The sequence below is a fragment of the Rhea americana genome, unplaced genomic scaffold (assembly GCF_003343005.1).
Source record: "Rhea americana isolate MKP2758 unplaced genomic scaffold, rheAme1 scaffold_4, whole genome shotgun sequence".
Taxonomy (NCBI): Eukaryota; Metazoa; Chordata; class Aves; order Rheiformes; family Rheidae; genus Rhea; species Rhea americana.
Window position 1 is genome coordinate 12,051,367 of NW_028186534.1, and position 22,245 is coordinate 12,073,611.

General features: G+C 43.4%; 1 protein-coding gene across 2 annotated transcripts in view; it reads right to left on the reverse strand.

Moving 5' to 3' along the window:
* Positions 1–22,245, reverse strand: part of NKAIN4 (sodium/potassium transporting ATPase interacting 4) — a 53,822-nt gene that overhangs the window by 2,565 nt on the left and 29,012 nt on the right. For both annotated transcript variants that reach the window (XM_085314182.1, XM_085314183.1), the window contains exons 4-6: positions 14,417–14,614; positions 7,072–7,132; positions 3,743–3,827 (exon numbers count right to left, since the gene is read on the reverse strand). In XM_085314182.1, coding sequence (XP_085170308.1) covers positions 3,743–3,827; positions 7,072–7,132; positions 14,417–14,614 — 344 coding nt within the window. The remainder of the gene's footprint in view (positions 1–3,742; positions 3,828–7,071; positions 7,133–14,416; positions 14,615–22,245) is intronic.

Here is a 22,245-nt window from a genome sequence, read left to right on the forward strand (position 1 = left end):
AATGTTCAAATGGTGCTGGACCTATTGCCTATCTCTCTACCCTTTAAATAAACCTAGGCTACTTATTGTCACCCAGCAGGTTCTTGCTTTAGCAATAAATCAAGTAGAAAAATATGATTTAAGACTATTCTGCTTTACAGTTAAGATTACACAGCACCTTTTTTTTTTTTTTGAAACAAATTCAGAGAATGATATTCTCAGTCAAAAAGTGAATGGATTTAGCAGACTGGAAGTGATGACAAGTTATGATCTGGCAAGTATTTCAGGATACTTGGAGATAAAAGCTTTAGTCAGAACCTTCAATGTAGTGCTGGTTAACTCTTGGAGGTTACTACTGCAAGGATGCCTCCTTGTTTAAAATGAGAGGTCTATTACCACCACCAAGAAAAAAAGCAAGCCTGAGCAGATGTCCTTTCCTGTGTAGCCAAAGAGGAGACAGGGTTGCAAACAGTTATGGCCTGAAGTTAAGCTTTAGCTGATTGAAAGTAAGAATTCAGCCTCTCCTTCCTGAAAACTTAGGGGGAATGTGCTGTCTGTTGGGCTCAGGAGAATATGAATTCAGTTTTCAATAACTGAGTATTAGCCTTTGGTTAGGTACGTTGGCCTAGAAATGCACACTGGTAACTTTACCATACTTCCTCTCAAGATTCCCTGTATATTATTGATAAAGGTAACAGTTAGTCCAGTGCCTTGGCTGGGAAGCAGCAGTGAGATTAATGGCAACTCTTCTAAACAGTAAAGTTTCAAACAATTTTTCCATGCTCTGAGTCTGTTAATTTCTATTTCAAGTCACAAATTTATCACAACTAAAAACCTCTGGAGTCAACAAAATGTAGAACAGAAGCAATTGTGGAGTCTGAAATAGAAATAATTGTATTTTAGAAATCATTGTTGCAGTGCAAGTCTTGGAGCTGCTACTTGAGATGAAACATTTTAATTGTGCCTTTGTAAGCAACGGTACAAAAATATCAGTTGGATTTTTTTTTCTTAAGAAAATTTACCAGCTGATAACCACTGAAGAGGGTTACCAAGGGAGATAGGAGTTGCCATTTGAAATCTTTGAACTATGACAGAACATTTAAAAACAGCTCAGATGCTTTGGCCTTGATACAGAGGTTATGGGGGTGGGTCTCAGGACTTAGACTATGCAAGTTAGTCTAGCTCAACATCCTTGTTCTATGGGGCCTAAAGAGTGATGAAGATTCAGTGTTTGGAGAGATAAGGAAGAGGGATAAGGGGAATATGCATGTGGGGACAAGGGAAAGGGCATAGTAGGAGAGGAAGGAAGGAGATCTCATCAGAAAAGGACAGATAAAACAGGAGTGATGGGGATAATCCCATTAGACAAGCAATAAATGAAAGTGATCCTGTTAGAGAGAAGGAGGGTTGTGGCAACAAGGCAAGGCTGTTATCAGGAGAGCAGCTGCCTGTTGACAAGAGGGGAAATGCCATCCTAAAATGAAAAATGACAGCTCGGTATTGCTGTCTGCCCTGACTTAGTAGTTTCAGAATGAATTTGATTTCATTCTAGGCTTCTTCCAACAAAAAACAGAAAAGACAAAGTGTATGTTCCTGATTCCTAGCTGCTCTTAACATTTAAATTTGAAAGAAGTTGGATGTTTTTATTGTTTTGCATCTTCTTGAACAGAGTATAAAGAAATAAAATCCCTTCAGTCATCATGAAATTGTTTTTGCAGCAGGACAACAAAGGCATCTGGCACTCGGTGCACCAGACGCAAAACTCTGCAGCAGCACCATTAGGTGAGACTCCTTCTACTCAGTCATCAGCTGCTCCTCTCACTCCTGCTCATGCATATAGAAGAAACACAAGAACTAAGCTGGAATAAGCAAAAATAACTTTTTGATGGTTGCTGTGAAATTTATAGAGGGTTGCCTTATCTACTGCTCAGCAGCTGTTTTTACCTCCAGTTAGCCAGGAAAAAAAATATTATATTGTGCAGACAAAAGCTATCAGTACCTGAGTGATTCTCTGAAGAATAGGAGTGAAGAGTGACAGAATGACCTGTGCACTTTATTAGTAGCTTATCATCTTAATGAGCACCTTGTAGGGAAGTCTTACATTACCAGCTTCTGTTCATATTATGATCACTCTATAGAGAAAACTTAATTTATAAGTACTAGCTTCTTTTACAGACAAAACTATCATTTTAAAAGAAAAGCAGCCCAAATCCTGTACTGTAAAAGTGTAGTGATATTTCTTCCCTACACAGCTGTGTCAAGATAGTAAATCAGAGAACTGCCTGAAGCTCCACAGCTTCTGCACACTATGGAAAATTCCATCCCACTGTGACAAAATGAGAGGGAAATCAATATTTAATCTCCTGTAGCATCCCTCCTAATAATGCTATGGCACCCCCAAACTTACATGGAGTTTAACTGCTTGGCAGAAATGACTTGTTCTCCTGGACTCATGCTGCAGTGACAGTGTGCAGTAACTCTGTACTGCATTACGGAGGCACATCCGCAAGTCAGTGTAGGGGCAGTCTTTCTTTTCTAAGCCCTGCTTTTCTCCTCCATCCTCAAATGTTTCTTTTTTTGGCAAAGCTCTCTAGGAGCGATATTTTCCGGAAAAAACAACCTCCCTTGGCAACTGCTCTTAAAAATTTCTGCACCTTGAATTGCCTTTTTGCAGCTTCAATATAAGGAGTATCAGAAATTCAGATCTTACTGCTGCTTTAAACAGATAATACTGGCCTTTGTGGCTGAGAATCTCATTAAGAACCAGCTTTCAAGTGGACTGCATGAAAGCTCTTGTGGATTCAATAGAGGAAAGGGATTATCCGAGGGCAGAAGTTGGGATTCAACAATGGGTCTCTATTAGCTGCATGAGGGGAGCTGCTGTGGACAACTCCCCTTTCTACTCCCCTCTCTCATCTGAGCTCCTGTGGTGGGCCATACACACGCGTCACTGTTCTTGTAGGAACGGGAGCCCAACAAAGTGACACCTTCCTGCATACAAACTGTCTAATGCTCCGTTGAATTAAACTCTTGTGTGTTAGCTTTGTACTCTACAGGTCCCCTAGGAGCGTAAGCAGATACAGGGTGACCTTGCAACCCTGTGCCAGTGACAGAGTTAGATTTTGTGGTGCCAGCCTGAGAGAGGATTGTGGGAGGATGGCACAGATGTGGCCAGGAATCAAAATGATACGGATGCAGAGATCAGAGTTCAGCAGTGACTGTCTGTGCACAGAACTAAGACAGAGCTTAAGCAACTGTAGAAGTTGCATGTATTTTCCATATTCACAGGTCTGTGGTTGAGGCTCTGCTTGATGGACTGCAATTCAACCCTGAGATGGAGAATTACATGCTGCGGTTGGCTATGGTTTATTCCCAGCAACCACTGAAGCTGATTCTTCCTTCCCCACAGCTCCTACCTTTACCCATTTGGGCAGCATTAATTGCTGAAAAGCCTCACTTTGCTTTCACCAAGGGAAAAGTGTCCAGTCGTTTGTCAATAATGCTGTCCTACAGCTGGCCCAAGTGCTTCCTGTCAGATGACACTGTCCTAAGTACAGCACCACCACTTCACCCTAGCAGCACAGGGCTGACAAAGGCAGTCTCACCCCTTCCTTTTGTGTTCTGCTACTTGTTTGTGCCCTCCACATCTGGAAAACCTACTGGAGAAATCAACCTGCAAAGGAGGAACAAACCCAAGCCCACGGCACCCTTGAACCAAACTAAGAGGGATGTGTAGCCTCTTAGCACAGGACACAATACTTACAGGTATGTCTGCTTGAACAAAAGGTTGGTGGGCTTTTCATTGACATGGTAGAGAGGAAATGGATCAAATCCACCAATGAAATCAACTGAAAAAAAATCAAAACCGAAATAAACAAACAAACATGGCCAGGATGTTGAAAGGAAATGAAAGAAAAAGTTGGTGCATGTCATGACATAACACAAAAATTAGTGAGAGAACAGAGAAATGATTTTGGGGGTATGGATTGCCCAGTGCTATTTGGAAATCTCCACCTGTAAAGACCTCTTTTTTCCCCTCAACTCCTGGGGTGAGAAGATGATCCACAGTAGGAAATTCAGCTAACACAAGACTTAAAGCATAGAGTTAACACAAGAACCAAACCCAAACAAGACTCCAGAAAAACAAGGAGGCTTCCCTCAGCCTCTTTGGGCATTACCACCACGCTGCAACTACACACAAGAACTGAGCTGACAAAGCCTCAGCCATCCAGCAGCGTGCTGAAAGGAGGAAGCTGGGGAGCGGCGGGTGAGCGAATGCCAGCAGAGCAGCTGGCAGCACAGCAATCCCCAGGAAGGTTATATATCGAAGTGGGAATTTTCTTGCCCCACTTGTCTTTCTTGCGAGACAACAGCAGCTTTGGAGAACTGCAAATATCCCATTCATTATCTTCAGCGCCGATATTTTTCAGGTCCGCTCTGCCAGCTCAGTTTCTTTTAAACGTATACAGACAGGAACAATGCTTCCTTCTTCCAGTACTCACAAAAGGGCAATGTTACTAAGCAAGGGATGTTTTAAGTGACAATTCCCTTAGTTCCCATGGAAGAATTTTCCAAGCCTCTTGGTTCCACTGAATTTAGGCCAAATCTATGCTGCTGAGCTGGCCAACACAGCTAGGTCCGCAGGGGTGTGATGTGTGATTTGTGACTGACCTCACAGGCCTTTAAAATAAACAAAAAACCTTTAAAATAGATTCAGCTTAGACCACTTTTCTGTGCTGTTAGTGTATTTTGTTTGGAAGTGTAAAAGCTTATATCCCATACAAATGCCATTTAAAAACAGCTGGAGTGTCTTATGTAGGTGCCTGTTCATTTTTCTTTCCTGAAGGTGGCACTATTATTTCAGATTTTAGCTATGTATTGCTGAGGATTTTCAGTATTTTCAATCAAACACTATAAAATCAGAAAAAAAATAATACAAATATGAAGTGAAAATATCTCTTAAAAATTTCTAAAATAGGAATGCGAGGACACCGTATCCTCACAAGTTCCATCCTGATAGATGGCTTCGTGCCGATAACGTGATTCTAGAATGACTGCGAAATCTGCAGAGGTCCTAAGTAAATTGGGAGCATAATTCTTGGTGGCTTCTGATGAGACTTGGATTCTTTTCAGCCCCTTTTGAAAATGCTTATTTGAGTATTTTAAAACTAAAATGGTCTGCATTTTAAAAGAAGTTACTAACTGCATTATCTCAGTTGTGGAATGTCTAAATTAGGAGACTTTAAAGACACGCAGTCTTCAGTAACTGTCTAGCTCCTTAAACAGTCACCTCATTTGAGCACCCACCTACAGAAGCACCCAAAATCTGAGTCACTTTAAAAAAATCTTAACTATAGTTCATTGCCACTACCAGCCATACATTACAATCATTAGCACATCTGAAATATTCTTGCTCATAATTCAGCATTAGTGGATCCCTACTGCTGTGTTTTCTCATGAAAATCACGTTAGCACGAGCTTCCTGATTAATGTGCCTCAGCACTTATAATTACTTCATGCTGCATATCAAAGGAACATTTAAAAGAAACCGCAAATGAAAAAGAAAATTAAAACGCAGCTCAAATTTGTTCGGGTCACTGGAAGGATCTACCACTGTGAGTGTGAAATATTGATGGTTTGTCATTGTTAATCATTCAAGCTGGCATTTTAACTCCAAGCTGGAAAACTAGGAAGGGAAAGGAATTTGCTAGTGAAAAAAAAAAAAAAAAAAAAAAGGAAAAAAAAAAAAAGAAAAAGCGTATCCTGAAATTACCAGCTTTGCATTTCCAGATAATGCTTTCTGCCATATGATTGCTTCTCCTAACAGAGCAAGAATGAGCTCTGTCAAGTTATTATTTTACAATATTAAAACGGAGCTCAGAACCCAAGCTGTTTAGATAAGGGGAGAGCTATAAGGCAATTAAAAGAAATATTACTTGTAACATAGCATCTTCACAAAATGCATTGACAAGCTCCAAATAGTGAATACAGCCAGTACAATCAGTTCAATCACACAGGAAACAACAGAAAAACAGACAGGCAAGTCAGACCAGCAATTCATCTCATCTCACCCCTTTAAAATAACATTCTTCACATACTTTCAAATGTCCAGTTCAAAGCTGTTATTTTTCAGCTAACATCCATGCCAGCTGCTCTTTACAAGGACAGAGCTACTTGCACAAACCTAATGAATGTCTTGGGGAAGTGATACTGGGATATAAAACCTTTGGATCAGATTCTTAGGTGGAGTAAACTGGCGTAGACCCACTGATTTGAATAGAACTACTGCTTCAAACATGTTGAGAATTCAGACACGGAAAGCAACACATTGTCCAAGAAAGCAGACTTCACATCTGTTTGAACCCTACGCATCCACCCTTTTGTGTGCAAAAGTATTGGTCTCCAAGGGAGTTTTACAAGAGCAAAGTAACCTAGGACCAGATTATAGGTGTCTGGATAGATCCCACAGACCCAGCCATCCGTGCGCTCTCTCTTTGATTCTTTGCTCCTCCCTGACGCTCTCACGGCGAATGCATGACACCTAAGAGAACTGCCGACCAAGCGCAAGGGAGCCAGTTCGTTCATCCTTCCTGTAATTCAGATGTAGTTCTTCCCCTGCTTTTACATTAAGTGGTCAGGTCAGTTCTTGGCAAGAAACCTTGCTCTCTACTTCATCCTCAGCTTGTGGCATATGATACTCAGCAGGTGGCCTTCCTGCTTAGTTGAGTAGCAGGCTGTATTCTCCGCTGTAGGTACCCTGCTCACACTGGCAATATTACAGCAGCATTATGCATGAGGTATACCAGCTTGAGAACAGAGGAAGCTGCCCTGTTTCCCTAAAGCCTAGCCTAAATAAGCAGCCAACACCAAGCTTTTCTGTGGTGAAAGAGTAACAGGATTATAGCATCCAACACATAATGATGCAGGAAAAAAATTATAGTAAAAACAGATGGTCCTTGAAAGGTAGTTACTGCTGTATCACATAGATGGCGAGATGGAAAGAAGCCCAACTGCAACTCATTGCTGATGGACCAATGTCAGAAAGAGAGAGAATTTAATAAAACCTTTGCCAAGGGATCTGTTAATACTTACAGCTGTCTTCTTCTTCTGTAAAAACACTAACAACGTAACAGGCGTAGACAAAGCCCAAGAGCTGGAAAACACAGAAAAGAAATCATTTTATCATCAGTCTTGTGAGGCTGGTCAAAACCCACCTGACATGACATCAACAGCCAATACTTGCTCTATACTTGGCAGCACTACTGTAACGGTGGAGCCAAGCCGTATTTGCTCTAAGGTAAGCAGTGCAGAGGTAGGCTTAAGGAAAGAGACTGCTAAGGGCAGACTAAAAGCTCAGAACTTCAAAACTGCAAGAGCCATCCTTACCTTCAGAGCAGCAGCCTGCTGCTGTTACAATCACTGGCCTAGTTTTGTAGGCATTGAAACTACTGTGCTATGTTTAGTGAGGGGGATGAAGGAGAGTGCCTGATGTCACATTTCGGCCAGACCACTCCATACAAGACATATGGGGTAGGCTTTATTAACAGAGGCCCAGAGACAAGAACTCATCAGCCCGTAATCCTGTCGCAAGGGTCATGCAAGGAAAGAGACACTACTTTGGTGTAGGATCTACCGACAAGATGGGACCAATTTTTATGCAGATGAGATAGAGAGAAATAGGTGATTTATTGGCAGCCCACATTCAGAACCCTGAATTCTTTAATATCTTAGGCTTGGAGATCAAAAATTCATTGGAATGAAATCCTAGTCTTACTTTAGCTCTAAAATTTCTAAGGGTCTTTTTATCCTTGGAATGGAAGGAAAGCTGCCTGGACTAGTCAGGCACTGGGCTTGCAAGGGAAATGGGCCAGAGGATGATGAGAAACAAGATGACAGTGATGGTCTTAATTCACAAATTGCATAGGCTAGCAGTAAATCGCCACCTCCGCTGCCAGTAAATCGCTGCCAGAAGCAGCAAAGGAACAGAACACAAGAAGGTCTCTCAAATAACAGAGCCTTCCTGGTGCGGTGGGGCCCACATGTCAAAGCAGTTGCCCAGAGCAGTGTCTAGAGCAGAAAGCTACAGTGAACATTTAAAAAAAAAAAAAAAAGAAAAAAAGAGCAGTTTAAGGTATCCTGGTGGCTGTGCCCTTAGCAGATAGGTGGTAGCAGCTCTAAAGTGTCAGAGTTGGGCTTTGCTGTCCTTGTCAAACTTCAGCAGAAAGTCATTATCCAGCCTGGATCAAGACCGAACCTTCTGGCACTATGAGAATTGAGCATTCGAGATCAAGCAGGGTTTTATTTTGCTTTCCTTTCTTCCTGTTAATCAGATATCCTCTCCATCCTTCGTTTTACATCTTTACATAACACCCCACTTAGCAAGATCTTGGTTGACACTAACTCTATTAGTAAAGTTATTGTGAGACGTAATTGTTTTCCACTGTGAACTCAATTCCCTTGAACAAGAGTTAGAATGTAACATACAGTGACTCACTCGGAGGGAAGACAGAATGATGCATGGTGGGACTTGAAAAGCAGAGTCCATTCATTTTTAATATGACAGAAAAATACATCACACTAGAAAACAAAAGGCAAGATAATGAGATTTCTACGAGGAAGTTATAAGGTATTCTTGATTTCTGCAGCTCTCCCGGACAAAAAAACCCACCTTGTTGGATGGAAATGGAATTTTTTTCCCCACTAAATCTCTTATTTCCTTTAACAATTTCCTATAATTGCACGCGAGACAAGCCAGTGCTCTCGTTTGCTCCTAGGTGGGCCCTGTGGAGGCTTGTCCCAGCACCGCAGAAGAGGAGAGGTGGCTCTGTGCACTCACTCACTCTCTTGCTCTGTATTTTCCTAGACGAGGGTGCTTCACACTAGGTTTCCATCAGCCACAGGATGCTTGACTCCAAATGAAACCCTTCCAAGTGCAAGGACAACTGCCAAGCGATGGCAAAGGCCACTGCAATGTTACCTGGTGTCTTCTGAAATTAATTTGAGCAGAACCGCAGCTCCAGCGGTGGCACAACCCCCGAGCAGCAGCCTTCGCCCCCTCCTGCTGCTGGCAAAAGCAAAGCCGCGGCCCTGAATCCCGTCACTGTATTACACTCAACAGCACGTGAAAGCAAAACCTACCCGTGTGTGCTGTTCCTGACAGCTGTGTCAGGGACCCCCTGATGGTATTAACAACGAAAATGACTTATCTGCCTGCTTTGAGTAGAACACACAAATGCTTATCAGCTACACTATCATGGGCAACCTGTTAAACCTCTGAAAACTGAGTTCAGAAAGAGCAAGCAAGTGGTGAGATTGATTTGCAAAGTTCATTTTGCACAGAAATTAATACCTCGTAACCCCCAGCCATCACTCTTCTCTCCCCACGGTTGTTTTCCTTTTACAGCCAAGGTGTCCTTTCACACTCACAAACAAATCAACCAAAAAAGAAGCTAGTGAGTTAAGTGAATTTTCCAAAATCTCTAACGCCAGCTCCATGGAGGCTTATTTATATGTTGTTTCCTTGGACTTTGTTTCAAAATGACCTGCTTAGTTTTTAAGATTTTCTCTGCATTGACCTTATAACCCATTTATTCTTGGCATGAGTTTCATCAGTAATAAATTACTGTTTATTTCAATGGCTTGTTTTCTTTTTTATTCAAATAAGTTCTGTGAGTCTCAACATAGCCAGAACAGGAAAATTTCCGTGGCAAAGAGGGAAGAGATGTACAACATGAACGTGAGTTGCATTTTCACACTGGCTGAACTAAGCTATAATTAAACCTATCACCTCAGGGATGAAATGAACTCCTGGGATCTACTGTGTCTTGCCTCCTTCATGAATTATGAATGAAATACAGTTACAGAGGAGAAATGCTGCTTCTTTTGTCCCATCCCTTTCACTGGAAGGGCCTGCTAGAATGTGAGCTGAGCGGACTCCAAGAGACACCAACAATTCCCTTCAGGTGAAGCTGTATCAAGCCCAAGAACCTCACCAAAGGTAGGAGTGATTAACTGCAAGCAGAAATCTTGACAGATGTCAACAATGTGGAAGTAATTACACTTTTGCTCTGAGTGCCATCTTCATTCCTGATTTCAATAAGAAAGGGGTTAAAGCCATATTATTCCAGTGAAATATCAATAATTCTTAGATTTCTGCAACTATGTAGGGGAGGTGGGAGAAGAGGAAAAAAAAGTCAGTGATGTAAAGTGACACTAAGCTATTGCTCCAATTCCTCAAAGAATATTCTCGGGCTTTAGCCTCTGCTGCTGTTTCCTCACTTGTTCTGCATGTTCAGTACCAGCTTCCTCCAGGCTGCACAAGTATCTGATTAAGCTTTTTATTAGGAACACATGTTACAGGCAGGTGTGTTCAGTCAGCCTGTCAGACAGCCTGGGAAAAGCACACGCTGCAGAGCAAAAGGGAGGATGGAACTGGGATGTCCCAAGTGTTCTGCAGGCAAACACGCAGAGCGGGGGAGACACGTTGGGACAAATCTGTCCAGAAACAAGCAAAATGGAAGTCAGAGCATCTTTCTGCCTCTCAGTCATCTGACGTTGACTTTAACAGTATGCTGAAAAGCATTTTCCAAAGAGCAGCATTGAAGCAAAGTGCTCAAGCTGGAAAGACTGAATTACAGGAAGATCTAAAGAAAGGGACCAGCTGGCTGTGAGTGAGTTAAGTAGAGGAAGGCTGGGAAGGCAGATTTTAGGAGGTGTCACCTGTAGACTAAAGCTAAGATTTTGCACAAGCAACATCTGTCCTAGTGGATGTTTTGGGCTCTTCAACTCTCTCTCTCAAAGAAAGAGAAACTCATTGTTTTTTTCACCAGAGAGAAAAGGTGCAGAATCCCTTTCTTTAGGGCAGATGTATTCTAGGTTTCACTTCTAATCAAAGGTAACAAAGTGTGCATGCTCTCATCAGTGTGAGAGGGAGAGTGAGGGGATTTCTACCCAACTCCTAAGCTATGAGAAGTATGAACTGGCTTGAAAAAAAAGCTACTGTGATCAGATAGCCAAATAGAGGCAATCAAAACCCTTTGATTCCTTGATCCACTTTGCTCTTTGAATGCAATTAGGACCACTGAAAAATCTAGCTTCTGCCAACAGCAAAGCATCTCTTGTGCCTTGCCTCGCACATAACATCTGCTGTCAAAGCTTGCACTGCTGCCTTTCTGGGAACCTTCCAACCTGTCAGTTTGAGTGGAAACAGCAGACAGGCAGGCAGTGAGTTCTCTCAGCTGGGAAGACATTTCCCATTTCCATCCCATTCAATGGAGCCTCAGGAAAAGCCCATCCTTCCTCACTCCCAGAACTACCATATGGACAGACCAAAACTATGCCAGGTATTTCGAAACCAGAAAACACTCTGCTCCCTGCTGACTGGCAAGTTCAGGGGATGTAAGATAGATCCTTGCTGATATAAGAACAAAGCAGATTTTTTCTTTTCTTGACAAACTGGTTTCTGTTGAATTTCCTAATTGGGTTGGTAGGATTAGTTTTACAGTGACATTTCTATACTAGTGCAGACTTTGTTTAGGAGGTTTCATTCTAGAAAACCTTTTCCTCCAATGTCTTCAGTGCTAAGACACTGAGCAGGATTTATGTCTGCATTTCTGTCACAGAATCTACCATCAGTTCCGTCTCATTTGTAACCTTTTCACATTCAAGAGATGTGGGTTCGAATCTCAACAAGAGGATATTTGAGATGTCTGATGGATTTTAATCTACCTCCTACGGCTACTTGTATCATGCATGGTGACCAGTATGGAGTGGGTTTGATCCCACTCTAGAATAAAGAGGTTGCTCTTCCCTTCAAGGAATACAGAAAAGCTCTCAGCCAAAGAAGATGGAGACCTTATGCATCTTCTTCAAATACATACACAGGAGCAGAATTATATAGCCAGCAGGATCCCAGGTGACAGCCAACACTGTGCTCACCACATGGGCCAAGATTTTCCTTCCCCTTCCTTTGGCGTGGAAGATCAAATTCAGTGAGATGAACTCAGCCTTACCGCAGCTACCCACCACAGTGCACTACAGCTCCTCAGGAGCCGCAGGGAATTGATATTTCCAGAAAACAAAATGAAAAGTCCTCAACCGGGTAAGAACAAGGACTTCACGTCACTGTATCTGGAATAATGCTCTTCCAAATTCTAACACATTAACCAAAGCCAATTGGTTAGAAAAGGACAATTTAGCCCCTCCCCTCTCCTTCCAAATCGAGTACTGGCTATTCTGGTCTCAAATGCCTAGCAGACAAGGAGGGAACTAGGTCACATCCCTACTGAAGACTCTGTCCCCCAAGTCTTCAGTTGCTAGTCATGTTTTTTGTATTATTGATCTGGACTCCCTGCCTGTCTGCAGCACGGAGTACCTGCCAGTGGGTCTGGGAAGGACAGCAGCCTGTAATGAAATCTGCCTTAAAATGAGACGATGAGAATAGGAGGGGGAAAAAAAGAAACCCTCACAACACAAAAAACCCACCCCATCACTGACCTTCAGACGTTAAAAAGGATGAGGACTGGCTGACTGTTTTCAGGCAAGGTTTAAGTGAGAATACGTCTTTCTGTCAGTCTTACTTCAGCAGAACAGAGACGGAAAAAACTCTATTTGTCCCTCTACATGAAAAAAAAAATACATAAGCATTTCAGAGCTGGCAGGAGCTACAGGCCTGGGGCTTCAATATCCCACCTTTGCTATAGGACAGGCAAGCTGTTTAACTTTGCACAGCTCAGCCCACACGGGCTTCTCATATCCAGGTAGTCTAGCCTCATTGCCAGGGCATAGGATGCAAAAACCTACTGCAATTTAAGTCTCAGGAAGAAGGAGAGAGAAAATATTTACCTAAATACTGTATTACCTTACAGTTCCCGTGTCTCTCTCTCCAGCTGGCACCTTACGGTGTTCTGCACACGCACAAAGAATATTCTTATTTGTCTTAAGGTAGCAAAGGAGAAAATGCTCACAGAGAAAGACTAGGCACTTTGCCTCCTCTGAATCAGCATGACCACTCAGCTTCGGACTGGGTGCTAAGTTAGTAAGATGCCATAAAACAAAGGTCTCTGTTTAGGGAAAAAAAAGCGCAAGGCAAGATCCTACCATTTGTTGGCTGAACCTGTGGCCTGGGGCTGTCTCACGCACTTGGGAAGGATGCTAACAGCAACAGCTCTGCACGTCAACAGTCTGGGATGATCTGCCTTCAGTATCTGCTAACTGTTTCACTAAACTGGAGGAACAGCACCAGCCCAGCAACATCTATCCTATTTCAGTTAACAGTCCTTTATAAAAGGAACCAGGCTCTACGCTTTTGGATACCTAAGTTTTCATTTCTCATACACATGCAGTGAAGCAACTCTCTGATACTTTAACTTAGATTATTTTCCCTGAAGGAGAACCCACTAAATTTTAACAGCTCGGAAAACAGGGCCTTCTCTGTCTGCCTGTTTGTGATTTAGCAAGAAAGGAGCTTGAGTCTTCTCCCCCTCCCTGCAGTTCTCTGGGTCATACAGGTCATCTCAGCCAAGAGGAAATGCAAGATCAAGATAGCAGAGAATCATACCAAAGATGTGCAGAGAAGGTTCCTGGGATTCCAGAAACTTGGAATTTCTCCGTATTTGTTTCCCTTTAACATTTAAATCAAAGTAAGTTTTTTCAGGCAGACTTGAAACGTTGAAATGTGACTGTTTCACCAATATATGTCAATCTATGTTCAAAGCCATCAACCACAAAGTAACAAACCAAAGCAGATTAGAAAGATGCGGGCTGCTGACTCTAATGCAGCTACAAAACACAAGAGCACCAGCAAAGCAAGGGAAACAACAGACGTTTCAGTTAATTTCACAGACAAATGAGAAACAATTTATTAACAGTGAACACTAAGGACATTGAATTACTGCAGTGTTCAAAAAGCTTGAAGAAGACTCCAGTGAGGAAACAGTTGATGGAAACATTTAGTGTATATCTTAGGTGTCAGCAGAAATAAAATGTGCTCCTTTCTGCTTCCATAAGGTTTATTTCACTTTCTGCAGATAAGTATTTTCTCCTTTTTATTTCTTCACAGGCACAAACAAATATGTGCTCCCTCACCTACCACCAAGTCCCGAGGAACAGAAGAAATCCTGCAGAAGAAGGGTCTCTGTCCTTGTCAAAATATGACTTTTCTGGCCCTGACATGGATAGGCAATGAGTTCTCATTGTAAGATTGCAGATGACACATTAAGTGTTAGGTTGCTGGTATTAATTTCCAATTCTTACTAGCAATATTGTTGGTAAGTGAACAGGAGGATGAAAACCACTAGCTTTCAATGCCATTTACAAAGGCCTTCAAAATCAGACAAGACTAAGTGGGGCAGAAAATATGGGCTAGTTTCAGTGCTTGGAAAAACAGAGTATCTACTTGACAACTGCTGCCCCATGCTGCTGTCACTGATACACTCACCGCGATCAGGATCTGGAAGGAGCTGTGCATGACCTCGATGTAGCGATACTCCAGGGCGCAGCCTATCACAGAGATGTAGGAATGGCTGTCCAAGCCCTTGAGGCCAGACATCGAAGCCTCCTTCCTTACACAGCCAGGGCCATTTTCACTCCACCACGACTGGTGCCGGGAAATATTAAACGTCAAGAGTTCACTGTCCTGAAGAGAGAAGAGTTGCAAGGAAATTTTCATTTACTGTAGAAGAGTATCTGATGCACTCTTTAAATTGAGTTCTTATTAAAACCAATGGAAAAATCTGAAGTTTTTGAAATCCCTACCCTCGAGAAATGCTAGCACAGATCAAAACACTTTGGCTTTATAACCCTTACTAAAAACATCTCTCAGACAGGCTTCTGTGATGAGAACAGCCTCTGAGGCAGCCCTGCAACACTCAAAGCCATTTCACATTCACATAACAAGTCTCGGAAGCAGGTCTGAGTGGCTCCTAAAGCAGGAAGAACAGTTTCTAGGATCCAGGTCCAAGAACACTTTGCTATCGGTTCCTGCACCTAGAAAAGAAACCTCAAGACTTGGCTTGGGGAGATTAACCTTGCAAATCTAGCAGAAAAGGGTAGACAAGGCAGCACTAAGCATCCCATCCCTGAATCAGATGTCTACATGTATGCCCTTCCCAAAACAGGAATCTACACAGAGCAGAACCGAAAAATACGAACTTCATAAACTCAAAGTGAACTTCAAAAACCAACAGTTCTTCCTCTGTCCCCAGCTTTCAACATGTCTAACAAGTTCCTCTGCCATTCCTAACACTCTAATCTCCTTCCATACTCTAACATACAGGGTTTCTGGGTCTTATACTGACCATTGACCACTGTCAGCCTCCTGCCCAACTACCCAGCTGAGCTACCTCACTGTGATGATTGCTGCTCCTCGCAGACACATCCCCAGCAATTCTACAACTAGGCGCACGTTGAAAATAACATTTTACGCACTGGAAAGCTGGCATGTGCTTTGGGATTTTGAGCTTTCAGGACATTGCAAAGTCCTCCCTGCATATGGTGAAAGACAAACTTAGCACAGGCAGAACAGGGCAGGAAAGAGCTCAGCTGCATCACTTCACCAACAAGTGTTAAATGCTGGATGTCCCAGCAAGTCTCTCCATTCACTTTGATGTAGAATCAACAACCCTTTTTGACTACAGACTCAAAGAGGGATAGGGGGTTTGAGGTTTTGTTTTGTAGGGCAGATTATAAAATGGATCAGGCATAGGATCTATATGTCTTTACAGGTTAAAGGATATACACACCCAACCTAGCCACTATTAAGACTTTTATCACCTATCTGTATGCTACTTAGCACCACTCAAGCCAGGGTCCTACTCAGTCCCTAGGGGACAGCTCCCAGAGTAGCAGCATTTAGAACCAGGAGTATTCCTGCTTTCTAACATGAAAATCCTCATGTGGGAAGCTCCTCTGCCTTAGCTCCATCTAGAATCAATTCAGAGTAGGCTCCTGCTCTGACTTACCCACTGGAGACATGACTTGTCTCCACTACCAGTACAGGAAGCCTAGACAGCAGACCTGCAGATAAACCTTTGCATGTCCACGTTTGTCTCCAGGGGCAAGCTTGAACGATAGACAGATAAACCATGAGCAAAACCCAGCCACTCTGCTTTGCACGTTGTGCAAGTAGCCTCCAATCCACAGCAAATACTCAGTAAGTTTGTGGAGCTGTTATTAAAATATGCTCAGGAAGCACACGCTAAGAAATGTGGACAGTTAAGTAAGAAGACAGCTGCCAGGCTCCTGACATAATCACCACAACAGATGGGATGGATGTGTTTTACAGTAGATGCAGGAGGGCATGGGGATGAAGTGTAGCAGCGTTGCAAAAGCAGCCTCAATCGCAATAGGAAAAAAACTATTAACAGTTGGGAGCTTGAAGGGAGCTGTCTGCATTTTGAAGGCTACAGGGTAAGGCACACAGTGCAAGACACTGGGCTGTCAAGGAAAAACTTCGAGAAACAGTTTTCTTTTGCAGTCTGTCATGACTTTGGCCAAAAAAAAAAAAAAAAAAAAAAAAAAAAAAATCTTTTGCATGCTCCCTCTGCTGAGCATTGCTCTTCTGTGGCTCACAGATTTCCCACATCTCCACCAAATTGCATCTTCTCTGAGATGCTTGCTTTCTCTCCCAACTTCGCCTGTTCTGTGACATGTGGATCTTCCACAGCAAGAGCTCTTCCTCCCAGAAACAGCCAGCCCTCCAACAGCTCTGCTCTTCTCCCTCTTAAAAGCTACTGTATGCCTCAGTTGCCGAAGAATCACTTCTCTCTCTCAAAAAAAGAGGGCTCAATTCCTGTTTCTGCGCCTGGGGCTTCCCCCAATTAGCACAGAAACAAAGCTATTCCATCGTGGTTCTGTTCCCGGTCCCCAGGGCTTCCCTCTTCCAGCAGATGGTGCTTGCTCAAACCTTCTGCTTCACAGAGGCAGAGCCCCCCTTTGGTATCCTTCCCCACTCCTTGGTACCCCCATATGGACACATCTTTGTGCATTTGTCAAAATAAGAAACAGGCTGCTTTCCCTCCCGAATCTCCCTCTTGTCAGTTCTTACAGCACTGGCTCTGGCTTAATTTCAGTGCAGAAGCTGAAATTCATTGTAAATTAAACCTAAAAAAAGCAGAAGAATGGTGCTGGGTACGGGGCTAGGTGTAAGCAGGTGGGAGAACAGTATGTCTTAAACAGCACTCACTGCTTTTTGCCAAAAATCATGCTCCAGCTCTATGCAAAAAAGTATTATATTCCAGTTAAGAACAGCTTGGAAAAGCTGAGCACATTTGAATTCTAAATGCACCACGATGGCTGGTACACACGAGCCATCCGTCTCACAGCTCACTGATGTAGCACGAATATTGATTGCACACAGGGGTCACGGATGCCCTTGGGTTCAGGGCGCAGAGACACCTTTCTAAGACGTCTTTCTGGAGCGCTGCAGGGCAGGAGGGCAATGCGAATGAAGGGGTCTCAACGTGTGATGCAGTGCTGTTCCTTTGCTTGCATCCCTGGCTGGCTCTCCTTGGAGGATACCAGCATGGATGGGATGTAATAAAAGAGCATTTAAGGAAAACATTTGATCGACCTCCAGTTGTTCAGAGACCAGGAAGATGATCCCTGGATGCCTTTGCAGCTTGCCAGCTTCATTTGCTAGGAGATGGCTGAAGCGAAACAAAACTATGAAGCAGAAACAGGGAAGAACCAAGAAGCAAGAACCAGGAAGAATCCTCCTCTCCCTCAAAAAAGTAAGAAATTTTAGGAAACAGCTGTTTACCAAAACCTCTTTGTAGAGGATTTGAAGCTTGAACACACTGAAATCCCCCAAGTAGGGGGCAGCCTGGAAGGGACTAATCAGTCCCAGGTGCAAGCAAGCCCTGCAGCAGGGAGGGAGACCGAGCTGTTCCTAACCACGCTCCCCTCGTTTCTTGACAGGCTGCTATGCGCAGGGCTATCGCTTCCTCTTTAACCTTCAGCCCGTAGGAAATATGAGCAAACAGTGATACAAGCTCCTTCTCAGGAGCATGCTGAAGGCCAGCCAAAAATCACATTTCACTCTAAACTGTGGTAGCACCTGGTTGCTATCCATTTGCCATCGCCGTGTGGAAAGAAAGACAACAGCACTAAAACCAGAGCGCATACATTTTAAGGAGTTTCTTTTCCGCTCCCAGTCTTACCCCACTGTTTCCAGCAGGGAAACTTGCACCCAGCTCTGACACCCACAGAACCAGCTGCGTTTGGAAAGCTTCCCTTTCTAAAATACTCTTCAAAAAGCTTTTCTAAAAAGGCTGTCAGAAGCAGTTTTATTTCTTGTTAACAGCCTTGTGAACTTCCTCCCCCAGTATTTCCTTAATTATCAGGCAAGCCAGCGCTATAATGGCTCTGGAAACGAATCGAGCCCTGTATGGGAGCCCCCAGAGCTTGAAGGCAGAATCATTTTACATCTTTCAAGTTGGAAATGTTTATTATCAAAAAGGGGAATATACTCTTCATCTTTTAGTCACACATGCCAAATAGCTGTATCACCCCAAGATAACAGGAGAAACACTTTTGTTGCTGCTCAGCAGGGTTGTTGATGATGCCACAGCATTTAAAGGCCAAATCCCAGACCTCCATTTTCTAAATGCAGGTGGATTGAGGGATAGCTGTAATTAACTGTGCTTTTATCCATCCTCCACTCAGTATTCATTCAGGTACAGTCATCCCAAATATGCCATCCAGATTCTCCTCTGGAATACAAACAAATCCCCATACGACTAATAAGAGCTGCCTTCATTTCAAGTGGAGATTTAGACCACGACAGCTCTGGATGCACATCAAAGCACTGAGTAGGCATGAGAAAACATAAAGTGGGAAGGAGGGGGAAAAAAATCACTATTCCAAGATGAGTAATTGCAGAGGGAGAGGAGTGGATCAAAACATCCAACAGCAATTCCTGAAACCTCTCTGAATGCTTCTCAACTATATGATGAAGGGTCCATGAGCATGGCAGCTGGACAGACAGATGCTCCTATGTCTTAGCAGCAGGATTTTAATAATTAACTCAGACTTACAGTTCCTGCTGGGAGGGTTGCAGGATGGTGTGTGTTTCACACTGGCATAGGCAGGGAGAAGCTTAACCTGTTATTTCAAGCACAGCCCAGATACCTAGGAGATAGCTGGCTTTCCAGACTGATGTTTCTCCTCCTCTAGTCTTTGCATGTTCTTTCCTCTCTGTCTCTCTGGCCATTTAGCTATCTGTGAGCCCCAGCAGTCACAGTGATAGCGCAGTGGTACAGCACTTTCCGAGAGGCAGTATTTCACCTCGATGCTGAAAGCAGGCTCAGAACTGCGAGGGAGGAGACACAGCAAGGCACCATTGCCAAAACCCGCTCAGAGGCTCATCACCATCTCATGGATGGTGCAGAGAAGCAACCTTTGAAATCCAGATTGCTCAGTCTCTTGCCTGCTTGCTAGCAAAGCACTTACAGGAAAACTGGCATAGCCTAACGTGCTTAGGGAGGCCTTTCTAGCAATAAAGGAAGTGCTTTCTCAGGCATTTCTCTGACGATCCATTTATCTCCTGCCCATCTAATGGGGTTCTGCTGTGCCATATTTCATCATCTCTTATTTTTACTATAAAAAAAGATTTAGAAAGACAGGATAGAAAAAAAAAAGAAATTAGCTCAATTAGCTCACAGTTGTCAGTTCAGCTTTTTCATAAAGTAGAGAATGGATGAACATAGAAGTAAAGAGCATTTTCCCCTTAAAAAACAAAACCAAACCAAACCTCAGGATAGTTGCAACTACCTTCTAACCACAAGTTATATCTACCTAGAGCACTGCTGGCCAGAACAGCTATCCTCAGGGTTTCCACAGCCAGGTAAGAGTGAGTGCTGTCAGAGAAAACTGGATGGATAAAAGAGCACTTCAGGAAGCGTTGTGGAAAGCAGGAGGAGAGGGTGAGAGGTGAGGGGCAGACAGCGCAAAAGAGGAAGAGGCAGTGGAAGAGCAACTGCTTGGTGAAAGAAGGCTAATAACCAGCCCCATAAGGTACAATTCAACAAACACACCTGCCAGCCCATTTTCTGCTGATGACATGGTTTATAACTGGGAGACTCTCTCAAAACCTTTGCTGAGCTGCTTACAGGCTGACATAGGAGAGATCATTCCCCTCCCTTTGTGGGCCCTACCGGCATGGAATTTCTGGTTTCTGTTTGTTAGAACATCAGACACCCAGAGCAAGGTGGGCACAAGAACAAGCATCTCTGCTTGCCTCTAATCTATACTGCACGGCACTTCCCTGCCTTCCATCTCCATCATCAGATCAGATCTAGACACCAGAGCACAAAAATTATTTGCAATACAGGCACGTGACAATTGCCCTTAAAATAAATAAATAAATAAAAAACCTCCAGGCATTTCCTAAACTTGTTACAGCAGAAACACTTGGGTTCTTCCTCCCCTCTCTCATCCCACCTGAGTTACTGCCCATCTCAGCTGCACTGGACTGTCATTACCAGCTGCCAAGTTAACAAACTCCATTCTTCCTAGCTCATTGCCCTTTCTGCATTTTGTCATTATAAATTAGCTAGCTGCTGACAGATGTCCCCAGCAGGTTGCCCTTGTCAGGAACATGGTGGGCAAAAGCAACGCAGTCAGAAATGCTGCTCACCCTCTTCCCCAGCTCTCTCCAGCAGCCTTGCTGGGAATCACAGGAGGAGGCCTGTGACCGAAGACCTTCTGCAGAACTATACACCCATGAAGGGACTTGCATGAAAACACAACCCGGTCTTAAACACTTCCAAGTTAGCATTTATCTGACTAGCCTGTGTCAGCCCTGTTCCTCCAAAGCTCTTCTATTTGCAACCTACCTGCTTACTGGAAGGATAATTACATGCTTTGACTTCCTATTAATAGCTAAGGGACAGCTTCCTCCCAAGGCCCCTGAGTGAACACAGAAGTCCCTGCTCCTCTGCAGCACTGCTGCTGTCGCCCCACCTTGATACTACACTGTCCTCACCACCACCCACAGTCTGTTGGGCTGTGAAGAAGCGCAGGTGTCATCCTGGGGTCAGACCCCAAACTACTAAGATCAGTAAGACTCTCTGCAGATGTCAACTGCATTTGGATCAGGTTTCTAGACATGCAGGAAGAGACCAATCCTGCTCTCGAGTCCAGCCTCCCTGCAAAATGCCGTGCAGTCTTATGGAAACCTTCACTCCAGTTCCAAGCGTGTCTTTTGTTCTCTTATGCAAATGAGGTTTTGCTTTTCCAGGAGATGGGGCACTCCTGGACAGCAAGGTCACAGGGACAAGAAGAATTTCTTCTGAAGAGGGGAAGCGGGGAAAGAAAGCAGCACTACAAGTTATTTTTATATTGAAAGGCTGTCTTGTAAGAAAAATTCAAAGAATAGAAGCAAGGTTGCAGAACGATTTTATTCTATAACAAAACCACTATGGTTATTCTATTATTTTTTCCAGTTGCCACCAAACTAGTAGCATGAATTTTTCACTGCATCTCTAGAGGCAGGTCCACTGAGACAATAACATACATTGCAACCCAGTGTTATCAAGAGAGTCCCCAGTCACAGGAGTCATCTTGTAGGCTAAATAGAGGTTCTCTGTGCTGGCTTCGCTAAAATGAGCCACAACGCAGAACAAGGTTGAGATGAAGCTCCTCTGTAGTGCAGCAAGTGGAGTTTTGCTGTGCTCTGAGTTGCAGAACAGCAACCCCACGTGATGAAGGGCAGGTTGGTATTTGTAAACACAAGAAATAAGCTATTTGGAAACAAATGCTGGCTGTCAGGGAAGCTCCCAGAACAGTTTATCAAGCCAATATTTTCCACTCAGAAGGAACAGAGGGAAGAGGGTTTTTTTTCCTCCTCCTTTTTAGTCAGTTACAGCCAGTGCCAAATCATCTCAGGCTGAACTTATAGACCAATAATCACCCCTGTTTTAGGCAAGAACTCTCTCAAAGTTTCTGTAGATACTTACAAGGGGAAATGGAGATTAATTAAGGAATTAGGAAGTTAAATTTTCTTATCTGCAAAGGATTTACACTGTCATTCACAACTAGCAGTAAACCTGATATAAGATAAATAAATAAACTTAGTGCCATTCCAATTACAACTGCAACCTAGACGTATGACCTGGGAATTTAGGTCAGATGTAGAGTGTTCTGAAGTGAACCTGTATCCCACAATCACTTCAAGTCTGCTAAACTACCGCAACATTTAGTAATTCATTGCTTACAGTCCAGGCTTAATTTAGGGCCAGCCTCCCATTGCTATTCTGTTATTCTCAT